Genomic DNA, 15,026 nt, shown 5'->3' on the forward strand with positions numbered 1-15,026 from the left:
CAAACATGGTAACTGATTTTTGACAAAAGTGCAAAGATAATACAATGAAGAAAGGATAGTATTTTAAAGAAATAGTACCTGAGCAACTACCATATGCATAAAAATAAGCTTTGAGCCCTGGCTGGTGTAGCTCAGTGGATTGAGCACAGGCCTGCGAACCAGAGGATCGCGGTTCGGTTCCCAGTCAGGGCACATGCCTGGGTTGCAGGCCGGATCCCTGCAGGCCAACTCCCAGCAGGGGACGCACAAAAGGCAACCATACATTGATGTTTCTCTCCCTCTCTCCTTTCCCCTCTAAAGATAAATAAATAAATAAAATCTTTAAAAAAAAATAAGCTTTGACCCACATGTTATATAAAAACTAATGCAAAGTGGATCATAATTCTGAATGTAAATAAAGCATAGTATTGTAAACAGTGTGGGATAAAATATTGGAGAAATTTTTTTACTCTAGATTATGCAACGTAGAATAGAACACCAAAAGCATTATCCATAAAAGACAGTTTATAAATTGAACTTCATCAAATTTAAAAACTTTTGCTCTCTGAAAGATACTGTTAAGAGAAGGAAAAGGAAAGCCACAGACTGGCAGAAAATATTTGCAAGTCATGTATCCAGAGCATATAAAGAACTCTGAAAACTCAATGTTAAGAAAGTAACCCAATAAAAATTGAGCAAAAGGTCTAAACGGACACATCACAAAAAATACAGTTTGTCAATAAAAATAAGAAAAGATGGTCAACATCATTAGTCCCTAGGGAAATAGAAATTAAGACCACAATGAGATACCACCACATGGATATTAGAATGGCTTAAAAATAAAGATAAGAAGAAAGGAATAGAGGCGGTATCTAGTGCTCGTGACATGTGGAGTAATTGCAAATATTCATTGCTGCCAGGAATGCAAAATGGTCTGGCCACTGTGGAAACTGTTGGCAGTTTTTAAATAAAGTTAAACATGCCACTAACATATGACTCAGCATTGCCACTGCCAGAAGTAATTCAAGTGAAATTAAAACTCATACTCACACAAAAACCTGTATCTGAATATTTATGGTAGTTTTATGCATAGTTGCCAGAAATGTGATCTACTTCAGTGTGTGAATTACAAAAAGTGAATTTTACCAAAGTTCCTTTAAATGTTCATTCAAAAATAAAAGTTATGCTATAGGGGAAACCCAAATGTAATACATACTGAAACAAATGAACCTAACTGTATTATAACATAAGCACACAGAAATGGGTGGGAATCCATAATCTTATTTTGGAAACATTATTTTGGCTCACTACTCCTAAGGCTAAAGACAAAAGAAACTCCAGTTAATTTGTTCCTCCCAGGGATACGGTTTGGCAGTTCTGAAACTGCTGTATATGTATAGTAGGTTTGAATAAACAAGTAAATATATTGTAGAGAACTAGTTTTCTTACTGCCCAAGAAAGAAGTAAATTCTTTATTGTAAGTAAAGAAAGGGGAAAGGCTAGAAATAACCCTATGGTGTTGGATTGAAATTAGAAGTATTAGTAAGGAACATTTCTCTCTTTTTTTAAATATGTTTCATCGATTATCCCATTACAGTTGTCCCATTTCCCCCCTTCATTCCCCTCCACCCTGCACACCCACTGCCCCCATTCCCCCCTTTAGTTCATGTCCATGCGTCACAAGTTCTTTAGATTGTATATTTCCCATACTATTCTTGTCCTCCCCCCTGTCTATTTTCTACCTACCATCTATGCTACTTAAGGGGGGGAGGGGGGAGCTCTCTGTACCTGCTCCCCCCTCTCCTCCCATTCCCCTGTTGCTAACCCTTCATGTGATTTCCATTTCTGTGGTTCAACTCCAGATCTAGCTGTCCACTTAGTTTGCTTTTGTTTTAGGTATGGTTGCTAATGACTGTGAGTTTGCTGTCCTTTCACTGTTCCTATTTTTCATCTTCTTTTTCTTAGATAAGTCCCTTTAACATTTAATATAATAAGGGCTTGGTGATGATGAACTCCTTGAACTTGACCTTATCTGAGAAGTACTTTATCTTCCCTTTTATTCTAAATTAAAGCTTTGCTAGATAGAGCAATCTTGGATGTAGGTCTTTGAATTTCATGACTTGGAATACTTCTTTCCAGCCCCTTCTTGCCTGTAAAGTCTCTTTTGAGAAATCAGCTGACAGTCTGATGGGAGCTCCTTTGTAGGTGACTCTCATGCTGCTTCTAGAATTTTCTCCTTCATTTTAATCTTGGCTAATGTAATTATGGTGTGCCTTGGTGTGTTCCTTCTTGGGTCCAATTTCTTTGGGACTCTCTGAGCTCCCTGGATTTCCTGGAAGTCTATTTCCTTTGCCAGACTGGGGAAGTTCTCCTTTATTATTTGTTCAGATAAGTTTTCCACTTCTTATCTGTGGAAAAGAAGTTTTCCTCTTCCCCTTTTGGTACCCCTATAATTCGGATGTTGGAATGTTTAAAGATGTCCTGGAGGTTCCTAAGCCTCTCCTCATTTTTTTTTTGAATTCTTGTTTCTTCATTCTTTTGTTTGGTCATTTTTTTTCTTCCTTCTGGTCCACCCGATTGATTTGAGTCCCAGTTTTCTTTTCTTCACTATTGGTTCCCTGTGCATTTTGCTTCATTTCACTTAGTGAAGCCTTCATTTGTTCATCTAATTTGTGACTAAAATCAACCAGTTCTGTGAGCATTCTGATCACCAGTGTTTTGAACTGTGCATCTGATAGGTTGGCTATCTCTTGGTCGCTTAGAAGTATTGGCTCTGGGTCTTTGAGCTGTTCTTCTTGAGCCATAATGTTTTGGTCTGTTTGCACTTATTACGTATGAAGTGCAGAGCCTTAGGTATTCACCAGGGCAGGGCAACACAGTTGCTGGGTTGTGATGCTGCATGTGGGGGCAGCGTTTGTTCCTCTCTCTCTCTCGGATTTTGGTCCCCTCTGCTGCTTCCCTCAAGCAAATTTGGCCCTTCTGGTGCTGGTTCCTGTATGGGCTTGTGCACCCTCCAGGACGCTGTGCCTTCCTCCAACAAAAACTCTCTGTGAGCCTGGGAGCCTCTCCAGCAACTCGACCCCTTAAGTTTTTCCAATTGGTGCTTTTAGGCTTTATTTCCCAGCGCTGGGGCCCTGGGTTGAGCGGTGTATTTCACTGCTAGCTCCTTTGTCTGGTTTGTCTGCATGTGAATGTGTGACCGCAGTTAGCCAGCCTCCTTGCACCCTCACTGGGTCCACCCGCCACCACCCCCACACCTGGGATCTGCCAACTGCCGCCTGCACACCTGAGTCGGTCTGGCTGCTTTTTCCTGCATGACCCTTCTCCACCAGCTGCTGACTTTGCCTTTCTTACCAGTCTGGATGAATGGTTTGTTGTTGTTGGACTTCAGTACAGTTTAATTTTCTCTCTGTTTTGGTTGCATTCTGGTTTTTAAATATTTGTTGTTCATAAACTTGGTTGTGCAGGAGGTACAGGGTTTCCACCTACACCTCCATCTTGGCCAGAAGTTGTCACATTTCTCTTTCTTCCTCTATTTCTCACACACACACACACACACACACACAGAGAGAAAGAGAGATACACATATATAACAGTAATACCACTTCCTTTTATTAAATGTTGAGGGACTAAAGAAAATAATTGTTGAAGCTGAAGTCCTCTGATAGAAATATGGAATCAGGAAAGGTAACAAAGAACTCTGTGGGATCAGATAGGAATTAGAGATGTTAATATGAACTAATTAATTATTTCCATCTGCTGTAAGATGCTGGTTACACTGACACCCCACTTAACACTCAGATCTTGAATTCCTCTCTAGAAGGAACAAGAGCTCCTTGGAAGAATGGCTCATTCTCTTGAGGGGGCAGGGAACATACAAGATTAGCCTTAGAACATCTTGTGATAGAAAGTTAAAAAGTGCTTAAAAGAAAAGAAATGGTATCTGTCAAATGGACACTGGAACCATCGTGAAGAGGCTCCCACTGGCTACATCTGGAAGAATCTGAGCATCAGTCTAGAGAGAGTAATGGATTATAACCCATCAAATAAAATGGGAATTTATAATTTGCATGACAGATGAGGGCTAGATAGCTGAAAAAAAGTCTTTTCCTTATAACAATGCTGACTGGTAAATATGAAGAGAATGATAGATTTGGAAATACTTGCATTTTATAATCATCATGGCAGAATGTTTTGGGCTCAAATCTTCATTGGTTGCCAAATCTAGGAGGAGAAATTGATGAGAATGATGTTTACGTTGTTTTTTTTTTTTTAATTTTATTTATTTACTTATCTTTAGAGGGGAAGGAGAGAGGGAGAGAAACATCAATGTATGGTTGCCTTTCGTGCATCCCCTGCTGGGACTTGGCCTGCAGGGAACCTGCCTGCAACCCAGACATGTGCCCTGACTGGGAATCGAACTGCGATCCTCTGGTTCGCAGGTCTGTGCTCAGTCCACTGAGCTACACCAGCCAGGGCAATGTTTACGTTTAAAAGTATCTCTCCACAGCCCTGGCTGGTGTAGCTCAGTGGATTGAGCATGGGCCTTTGAAGCAAAGGGTCGCTGGTTCGATTCCCAGTCAGGGCACATGCCTGGGTTGCAGGCCAGGTCCTCAGTAGGGGACACATGGGAGGCAACCACACATTGATGTTTCTCTCCCACTCTTTCTCCTTCCCTTCCCCTCTCTGTAAAAATAAATAAATTTAAAACATTTTTTTAAAAAAGTATCTCTCCACAGATGCCTTCTTAGATACAAGGTAGGAAACAGTACCTATAACTACGTACATTGGGGGAAAGAAGCCATAAAATAACACCCTGAGTGGGTGATGAAAATTAGTGACAACAATGACAATAGACAGACTTTTTATATCTCCAGGTGATACCCTGAAAAGGATACAATACCACACTTGTAGTATTTTGGCTGGATATATTACCAGAATCTACTGTATTTTGCCATGTATTATACATGAGATTATTATTCATGTATAATGCTCATCCTTGTTTTCCCCTAAAAATTTTGGGCAAAAAAGCGTGTGTTATACATGGCAAAATACAGTAATCTTGGAGAAATGTCAGACAAGCAGAAATTTAGTAGCATCCTATAAAATTCCACAATATAGTCTTCAAAAATGCCAGTGTAATGAAAGACAAAAAAAGGTCGAGGAGCTGTTCTAGATTAGATGAGACTAATATGGCATGATAAGTAAGCATAGTAAGTGGTCCTGAGGGAGAGAAAAAGATGTTTGTTGATACTGAATATATTTATTTTTTATTTTTTAGATGTGATTGGCAAAAGTCATATTTATTGTTTTAATTTAATCACTTAATCTTAATTAATAATTATTACTAATAAGTTTGGATTTTAATAAATTATAGTCACTTTAAAAATACACTTAATATTTTTTTAGAGAAAAGGGAAAGGAAGGAGAAAGGTAATTTGATAAATTTGATTATAGTTATAATTTTTAATGTTCTTTAAAAAAGTGTTTATGTTATTTTGACATGGTAGTTTATAAATGCTTTTATTCTCAGAGAAAGGATTGCCCAGATTTAATGTTAATTTTTATAGTGTTTCTTTTTTTTGTTAGGCACGAGATGTACGTACCAATGAAGTGGTGGCTATCAAGAAAATGTCTTACAGTGGAAAGCAGTCTACTGAGGTAGGTGGTCAAGTGTATGCATTCTCGCTGGTATGCTGAGAAAGATACTATTTTTAATTGAGGGTAGGTAGAAAATTGTTCCAAGAATTATACATGAAGGAAATTACAGGAATATTAAGTGTATATCTCAGTGAATTTTTCTTCATATACTGAATGTACCCATTTAACTTATATCTAGAGCCATAAATAGTATTACTGGTATCCCAAAGCTTCCCAGTTTGTGTTTCCTGCTTTTATTTTTTAAAGCATGATTTAATATGTTACTCTATCTGTATCATAGAGGGGTTATCAATTTCTAAAATAATAAACTAAAATAAGATATTTGACAGTAAATATATATAATTTTTTAATGGCTTAGAGATTATTTAAATGTTGTTTTAAGCAAACTTTAAACTATAGGCAGTATATATCTAGTACGAAAAACAGGCAGTGTAATCTGAAAAAACAAAATGTAAGATTATTGATACTACCTTTATACATTAATTTGCTAATATTCTGAGTAGTTCTTTTGATATTATATTTAATTGTATAAATGTAGTTTATAAAATGTAGTCTACTTTCTAAATCTATATAGGATTTGTCTGTCTTTAATTTAAAAAAATTTTTAATCGTGGCAAAATACACAAAATTTACCATCTAAACCATTTTTAAGTGTATGGTTCAGTGGCATTAAGGACGTTCATATTGCTGCTGTACAGCCATCACTACTAGTCATCTTCAGAAATGTGTTCATCTCATCTTGCAAAATTGAAGCTCTACATCAGCAGTCCCCAATCTTTTGGCATCAGGGACCAGTTTCGTGGAAGACAATTTTTCCATGGACTGGGGCAGAGGCTGGGCAGATGGTTTTAAAGACTGCCAGCAGGTGCAGCTTAATTGTCACTTGCCATTTTCATTCACTGATAGGTTTTGATATGAGTCTGCAGATAATTGATTTATTATGGTCTCTGTGCAGTCAAACCTCCCTGCCAATGATAATCTGTATTTGCAGCCGCTCCCCAACGCTAGCATCACCTCAGCTCCACCTCAGACCATCAGGCATCAGATTCTCTTAAGGAATGTGCGACTGAGATCACTTGCATGGGCAGTTCACAGTAGGGTTCGCACTCCTGTGAGAATTTAATGCTGCAGGAGGTAATGTGAGTGATAAGGAGCTAATAGGGAGCCACAGTAAATACAGATGAAACCTGGCTGGCCTGCCTGCTGCTCAACTTCTGCTGTGCATCCAGGTTCCCAACAGGCCAGGGACTGTAGCCTGGGAGGTTGCACCCCTACTCTATACCCATTAAATAATAACTTCTTATTCCCCCTTTCCTACAGCCCCTGGAAATCACGATTCTACTATCTCATTCTATGAATTTGACTACTTTAGGTTAATTCATATAAGTGAAATCATGCCATATTTGTACTTTTGTGATGGGTTTATTTCACTTTACATAGTGCCCTCAAAGCTCATCCATGTGTCAGAATTTCATTCCTTTTTGAGGCTAAATAATATTTGAAAATATGTGTGTGTAGGTCTGTATGTGTTTATATAAAACAGCACATTTTGTTTATCCATTCATCTGTCGGTAGACACTTGGATTTCTTCATCCCTTGGTTATTATAAATCGGGGGTGTCAAACTCATATTCACTGGGGGCCATATTAGCCTCATGATTACCTTCAAAGGGCAAAAATAATTTTAGGACTGTATAGTGTAACTACTTCTTAATGGTTAATGAGTTGAAATTACATTCGGCCCTTTGAAAGCAACCACGAGGCTGATGTGGCCCCTGGTAAAAATGAGTTTGACACCCCTGTTCAAAGATTCTGCTATGAATTTGGATATACATATATTTCTTTGAGTTCCTGCTTTCAGTGCTTTGGAGAGTGTGCCCAGAGGTAGAATTTTTGTATCAGTCTATAATTTTTAAAGGTTTTTGTTTTCTACCTATTTAAAATCTCTTTATTTTATGGTAAATCTTGTTTTTGTGATCATACTATGGGTATGATGACATTACTATGATTGTATCGATGTTCCATCATTTTGATAACTAAAAGGTCCTAAAAATTTCTAAAACGCCAAAAAAACCCTCCATTTTTTACAAGTTTACTCTAATTTTATTCACCATTCTATAGTAGAACTTTAGAAGTAGCTTTCACAGGAAGACTTGTGCTATGTTGGAGTCTCATTAGTCACACATAGAACAAAAAGTCTCATGTAGGGCATTACCTTTTTTACATCTAATATTAGTGTCCTTCATGAAAGTTCTTTTACTTTAAAAAATACAGTTTTTTGTTTGGTTTGAGAGCTTGCCTCCCAGAGCATTCAGATTTGAAATTTAAAGCCCATGAAACATTTTCTGAATTTAGCACCTTATTTCTTACACATTTTGTATAAAACACTGTATACCTATTTTGCTGTATTTTGTTGAAGTTTCGTTAAAAACAATAGAAGATATATGCTATTAAATTCTAGCACAAGATATTTCATAAAGTTTTCTATTGTACTAGTTTCTCTGACTTTAGAAATGTGGCCCACATCAGTGGTAAAGTTTTAAAAAATTAAAACATGAACAAAAAACAAATTCCTGCTTCCCATCCCATGCCCATGAAGCTCATAGACCAAGGAGACATGGTTGGGTCCTTTTTATTTATTTATTTGTTTGTTTGTTTGTTTGTTTGTTTACTTATTTTTACTTTTTAGTTATTGATTTGGCAGGGAGTGGGGAGAAACATTGATTTGATGTTCCATCTATTTATGCACCCATTGGTTACCTTCTATATGTGCTCTGACTGGAGATCAAACCTGCAGCCTTGACTTACTGGGTTGGTTCTCTAACCAGTAAACAGATCAACCCGGCCAGGGATCTGATTGGGTCCCTTAAGTTCCCTGCTTGCTTCTTAAGAGTAACTTTTTTTACGATATGGCCTGAGTATATTGTATATTGCCAGTGGTTTGTCTGTAATGTTTGGTAGGTGTCAGTGAAGAAAGCCCTTAGTAAAATATGTAGGAAAATGTTTTCACACTGCCTGTTTTTTCTGTGAACTTCCCTGTGTGATAACTATTACTAGCATTTTAGAAATTTATGTCTTACAAATTTATGTCTTAGTAATTACTTCATTTGAGTTTTAAAAACAAACAAACTTTAATATTTGGTAGAAGATAGAAGCCAAAAACAAAATAGGTGAACTTTACGGTATGTAAATTATGTCAATAAAGCTGCAAATAAGAAAGGGGAAATTGAATTTTGAAGAAAAATTTCTAAATATGGTATATAGTTTTCACCAACATGTGTTGTATGGTTGTAAAATTTTAATAAGACTTATTGATAATAAATTTTATCAAACAAATTTATCCTACTTTGAATGAAATAATTTTATAAATTATGTAATTGAGTTGTGAGTGATAGGAATGTAATTCCTTTTAAATTTATTATTTTGACATTTAAATATTATAAATAAAGCAAAGTTGTATATTGATCATTAACCATTAATCTAGTAATTTCTCTTTTCTTATATAAATTTCTAAGGAAAAGTAGCTGTTCATGATTCTTACCTTTATTTTTTTTACTCCCCACAGAAATGGCAAGATATTATTAAGGAAGTCAAATTTCTACAAAGAATAAAACATCCCAACAGTATAGAATATAAAGGCTGCTATTTACGTGAGCACACAGCATGGGTAGGTATCTGCTCTCTCCTTGCTATAATTTTAGTGGGTTTAGACATCGAATTGATTAAATTAAGAATGTCTCAAAATAGTGGTGGGCAGGGTTGGGAATATAAGACAGAAAGCTGTACTTGAACAAGAATTAAATTAAAAAATATTTTAAAAAATAAATAAATAAAATTTACGAACAAAAAAAATAAAATAAATTGACATATCAAAAAAAAGAATGTCTCAAAATAGTTATGTGAAGCTTGCAAAAAACACCTTGAAATGTTATTTCATGCTAAAAAAGGAAGAGCAGCTTTTTCTAGAACTCATACACCTAGGCAATAAGAACTTTTGCAAGTTTACTGTAGAGTTTTAGCTGACCTTTATGTGCATGGTAAATGTTCTCTGACATTTTTAATAGTTTACCAAACTACTAAATATTTTCCCAAACATTGTGAAAGCAATTTCATTACTTGAGGATGAAAGTGACAACATCTTTTTGACATAAATATATTATATTCTCTTTTACCACACAAAGTTCTTGGTGAATTCTGGTGAAATTTAAATTGATTGTGATTCTGTAGCTGAGTAATAGTACTAAAGGTATAGAACTGAGACACTTTATTACAAGAAGTAGAGATTAATTTTACCCTATTACCACTGAGGTGATAGGGTGATAATCCTACAATGGTATAGGGATAATGACTGTATCTTAGGAGAAAGGGTAAATTTTCTTTAATCATCAATGACCCTTTATTTTGAATAATTAAGAAGCCATAGCTAATTATCATTTTAGTGTACTAAAGTTGGATTTAGATTTGTAATGTTTGTTGCATTTTTATCTAGTTTGATTTTGGTGGTGGTTGTGGTGATACTTCTAGGCTGTGGTTAAAGAAAAAGCAGTGATATTGGACTGATTACTTCTCTGTCTCTCAAGGTTTTCTATCTGCAAAACAAAGAAATAATAAGGCCTACCCCATAAAGTAGTTGTGAGGATTAAATTAGTTAATATATATAAAACACCTGGCATGTGGGAGGTACCCTGTGTTTGCTCTAAATGAAACTTGAAACTCTAAATAACCTAAGTTGTGTGGATATAGTCCCAGAGGACAGTTTTTTGCTTCTTAACAATCAGTATTGCTACTCTAGGTTAATAGCAACAAAACATGTATATTCCTTCATAACTTTAGTGATTATATATGAAATACAGATCTTGTACAAGCGATTATATATTGGCATTATCAAAGATTAATGTGTCATTGCCTTAACTTCATATATGCATTTAACAAATTGCTAACTACATAAATATTTGTTTTTTAAGGTAAAAAATGACTAGAGTTTGTTTTACTTCAAACTGTCTTCTTGATCTCCTTGGTGAATTTATATGATCTCAAGTAAAATCTTTTCAATAATATATTTTAATGCTTTTGTAATATTTCTTCCCATATAGCTTGTAATGGAATATTGTTTAGGATCTGCTTCAGATTTACTGGAAGGTAGGTTTCCTTTAATTATTAAAGGGGAAAAAAGTATTAGCGAAATGAGAATTCAGTAAGAGATTTCTTGGATAATGTAAAGACCTTCCAAAAGAGTGCAACCTTAACCTTTTCTATGATAGATTCTCAGCGTGGTGTGCACTCTCTTCACTTAATGTTATGTAGTAGCATAACAAGTGCATTTTTTCTCATAATGAGGAAAGAATGCCTTTTCTCCTTAACAAGCATCATTCTGCATTCTTTGCATTCAGCTTGATCTGTTCCTTTAGTTCAGAATGAAAATATGTGAAGATAAAGGGAAAACTTCTCTTTTGTTACTTTTGTTTTTATTACCATCAAATAATTGTTAAACGTTATTATCTTGGAGGAATATTGGCTGTAACCTCTACTTCAACAGCAAGGCACAAGTGATACTAGTTATAACATTCAGTAGCTTTTTTTAATATCTTGGGAGGCAAATCCCTTGTTACTTAATGTAGTGTTTAAAAATTGCCCCTTATATCAGATATGTATATTTATTACTTTAAACAAAATGTTCTATGTAGTAATGATTTTCAAATAAATTCTTATTTTAAGTTCACAAAAAACCATTACAAGAATTGGAAATAGCAGCAATTACACATGGTGCTCTCCAGGGATTAGCCTACTTACATTCTCATACTATGATTCATAGGTAAGTAAGTTGAAAATTATCATTTATTAACAGGCAAATGGTTTGTTGCATTTATCAACCCTGGAACGCATTAACCCTGAAATTTGTCTTGATTATACCCAAACAAAAGTATTTCAGAATCTTATGAACTCATCTTTTTTAGATTGTCCATGCTTTAAAAAGAACATACTAATACATTGATCTCTTTGTTTAGTATAATTTTTATCTTTGTCTACACGTGCTGCTGGGCTTTTTGAAGTATATGCACTTTATACATTTGGGGTAGAAATTTAATTACAGAACTATTTAATTTGCAAACTGGAGAGGACATTAGAAATTATGTAATCTTTTTTTTTTAATAGGTGAGAAGCTAGTACCCAAATTTGAGACTAAATTTCCCTAAGCTTATAAAGCCAGATAGATTAAACTGGACTAATCCTAGATCTTTTGTCTTCCTGGTAACTGATAATGTCAGATTTGTTCCATTGATTCCATAACATGGACATATAAAGGTCCCTTAACACTTTTAATCCTTTTGAATATTAACCCATGATAATCTATGATAACAGTAACTTTAAGATTGAACCATTTTATAATGCGTATTTAGCATTGGTATTGGTTTTGCCTGTGTTAGAAGGAAATTAACAGTTTTTTGATTATGTATGTGAACCAGGCAATACATATTAAACTATGTAATAGAGTCATTTTGAGTTCATGAATTACCATTTTTTTAGGTGAGGATAGAAGGTCCAAGAGAAATCCACATGGTGGTAAGCATATGGAAAAGATGGAATTAGAACCTAAGATATTCTCAACTTCAAATTATCTCTCTATTAAAAAAAATGGAGGGACAATAGATTCAGTATTATATCTATTACAGTACTATAGTAAGAATTGACAAGTGCTTGGAAATAAAGTTTTTCTTTTTTGAAAGTTTAAGTGTATATTATGGTACCTATTGGACATACAGTCTTGTATAAATATCCATCATTTTCTTGGTTTGTGTGTATGGTATGTTTGCCGATTTAGAAAGCTTGAAAGTAAATTTGGGATCATTGATATTACATTATCCTTATATATCAGTTTTCATATCATATTATGTTAGGTGAATTATGCCAAGCTTTGGAAATGGTATGAATAATTCTTTTTTAGAAATCAGGGACATACTTGCAACAACATGGATGGGTCAGAGGGTATTATGCTAAGTGAAATAAGTCAGGCAGAAAGATAAATACTGTATAGTTTCACTTACATGTGGAATCTAAAACAAAACAAAACAGACACAGCAACCAAAGAGATGCTTACCAGAAAGGAGGAGGTGGGAGGATGGATGAAAAGAAGAAGAGGAATATAATCAATAATATTGTGATAAGTTTGCACAGTGACAGATGATTACTAGAATTAGCTGGGTGATCACACTTTAAGTTATAAAAATGTTGAGTCACTATATTATACACCTGAAACTAATAAACCAATATAAGATTGCATAACAACGATACTTAAATTTCAAATTTTTTAAAATAACACAATGAGAATTTGGGCGTGAGGTTTTTATATTTTTCTTTACATTAAGTGAGGTGCTCAGAAGTTTTGCATTTATGCAGAAGTGGTCAGCTACTTAAATCCTATTTTTAAAGCCATTATTTTACCAGTAAACAAGAACTCAAATATAGGCTAAATGCTCCAGTTGCCTGATAGTCTGTCTTTTGTTTTGACTGCTATTTTGTCTTCTCTTTTAGAAAATTATGCCTATGTATTTACATGTATTTTTTTGTTTTCTAAACAAAAAAATGGATCTTAATTCTTACTGTCCCAATTGAGAGATTATACAAGAACTTCATTGTTTTGATTTCTCCCTGCCTACTTTACAAAATTTTATTTGATTTTTATCATTTTCAACACAATCTAATGGAAGAAAAAGAAATAATTTTCTGTGTTCCTTAAACCCAGAGATATCAAAGCAGGAAATATTCTTCTGACAGAACCAGGCCAGGTGAAACTTGCTGACTTTGGATCTGCATCCATGGCATCTCCTGCCAATTCTTTTGTGGGAACGCCATATTGGTAAGTATAATCCTGTCTGGTGATGATCCTCAGAATTGAAATAGGTGATGTGTGGTTGTACTTTTTCGGATGCCTTTTCCCTAGAAATAACAGTGCTATTTTAGACATTTTTAACTTTAAGCATTATAGTTAATTTCAAGTATAGATTTGGAGTGTTGCCCTTGCATCCCCTATTTTTTCATTCCTTCCCCCCTGGGCCTTCACATTTTCTTTCTTATTATTATCTGCATTATATATTGGCTGTGGGATTGAAAAAATTCAATAAAAATTGAAGTAGGGAATAGACAGAAATGCTAAGTGGAAATTGGTGTTTTCTTTAGGTTTATTCTATATATAAATGATCTTCATACTAAGAGTACCTCAAGACTGATAGCTAATTTGGAGTTTTGAGGATTTTTCTGTTATTATGGAGAACTTCAAATACACATAAAAGTCAACAAGAGTATAAAAAGCCTCACATACCAATCATTCACCCCAATACCATTATTCCATGGCCATTTCCGTAGAATGGCCATTCCCAAACCCTATGCACTTACTCCTGTCCACTTCTTCTCCATCCCTCAGTTATTTTGAAGCAAATTCTAGACATCATGTAATTTTAACCATAAATAATTTAGTATTAATGTCAGCAAATTTGAAGGGAATAATTTTCCAGATCTTCAACTTCTATCCATATGTGCCCTTTTTCTCTGTGTAGTGAGGGTGTTCTTAGATCCACTACATCTTTTTTCCCCGTGGACCTTTTAAATCTCCTCCTGCTTTATAAAAGAAAGGCTTTTTACCCATCCACAAAATTACCATGTTACATTGCTCTGGGATATAAAGGCTCAAAGCAACACCAGAGGGACAATTTCAGAAAATAGAGCATCTAGGAGAAGTATTGAAGAGTCAGGATGCACACTCTTGGTAAGGCTTTGTGCCTTTCCTGTCATCTCCCTTCCAGTTCCTTTTATTCCTTGCTCTTTTTTATCCCCAATTATCTTCCCTCCCTTCTATTTTTCTAAAGGAGAATTCATAACTGCAATAGTTGTCATGGAGACATGTTAACATGTTATTTATATTGGGAAGTGAAATCAGACCTTTTCTGGCAGAAATTATTCTGATTTGACTGATTGATATGACCATGAAGATTGGTTTTGCCGATTAAGCTACATAGCAGTTTTTGATAAATTGAGCTAACTCTGTATCTCTATGTTTTAAATATCTTTAGAGCACACATACAATATGATGTGTGTGCTGTGCATATATCTTTTGCAGCTATTAAATTTATAAAATTTAGATGTAAACTCAAAAATGTTCAAGGGAGAAACATAGTTTTTATAATTTCATTGGAGGTAAATTAATAAAAACATATTGAAGACGACTGCTCTAGAAGAGCAAACGTTTTTTATGGGGACCTTAGTTTAGATAGAGTCTCCCTCCCCTCTATACAAAATGGGTTCTGTGAGCAAATAATATTTCTTAATGGTTCTCCTCTTTAGAAATTAATGATGAATATTAGATATTTAAAAGGCCCTGGAACGTTCTACAAT

The 15,026-nt window shown here is 34.9% G+C and overlaps 1 protein-coding gene across 4 annotated transcripts in view; it reads left to right on the plus strand.

Annotated features, from left to right (window-relative positions):
• TAOK1 (TAO kinase 1) overlaps positions 1-15,026 on the plus strand; it is a 146,379-nt gene that overhangs the window by 75,092 nt on the left and 56,261 nt on the right. For all 4 annotated transcript variants that reach the window (XM_037069707.1, XM_037069706.1, XM_037069709.1 and 1 more), the window contains 5 exons: positions 5,569-5,640; positions 9,205-9,306; positions 10,733-10,778; positions 11,355-11,451; positions 13,381-13,494. In XM_037069707.1, coding sequence (XP_036925602.1) covers positions 5,569-5,640; positions 9,205-9,306; positions 10,733-10,778; positions 11,355-11,451; positions 13,381-13,494 — 431 coding nt within the window. The remainder of the gene's footprint in view (positions 1-5,568; positions 5,641-9,204; positions 9,307-10,732; positions 10,779-11,354; positions 11,452-13,380; positions 13,495-15,026) is intronic.

Source organism: Sturnira hondurensis, unplaced genomic scaffold, assembly GCF_014824575.4.
Source record: "Sturnira hondurensis isolate 20B ecotype Veracruz unplaced genomic scaffold, ASM1482457v3 Scaffold0018728, whole genome shotgun sequence".
In the NCBI taxonomy this organism is placed as follows: domain Eukaryota; kingdom Metazoa; phylum Chordata; class Mammalia; order Chiroptera; family Phyllostomidae; genus Sturnira; species Sturnira hondurensis.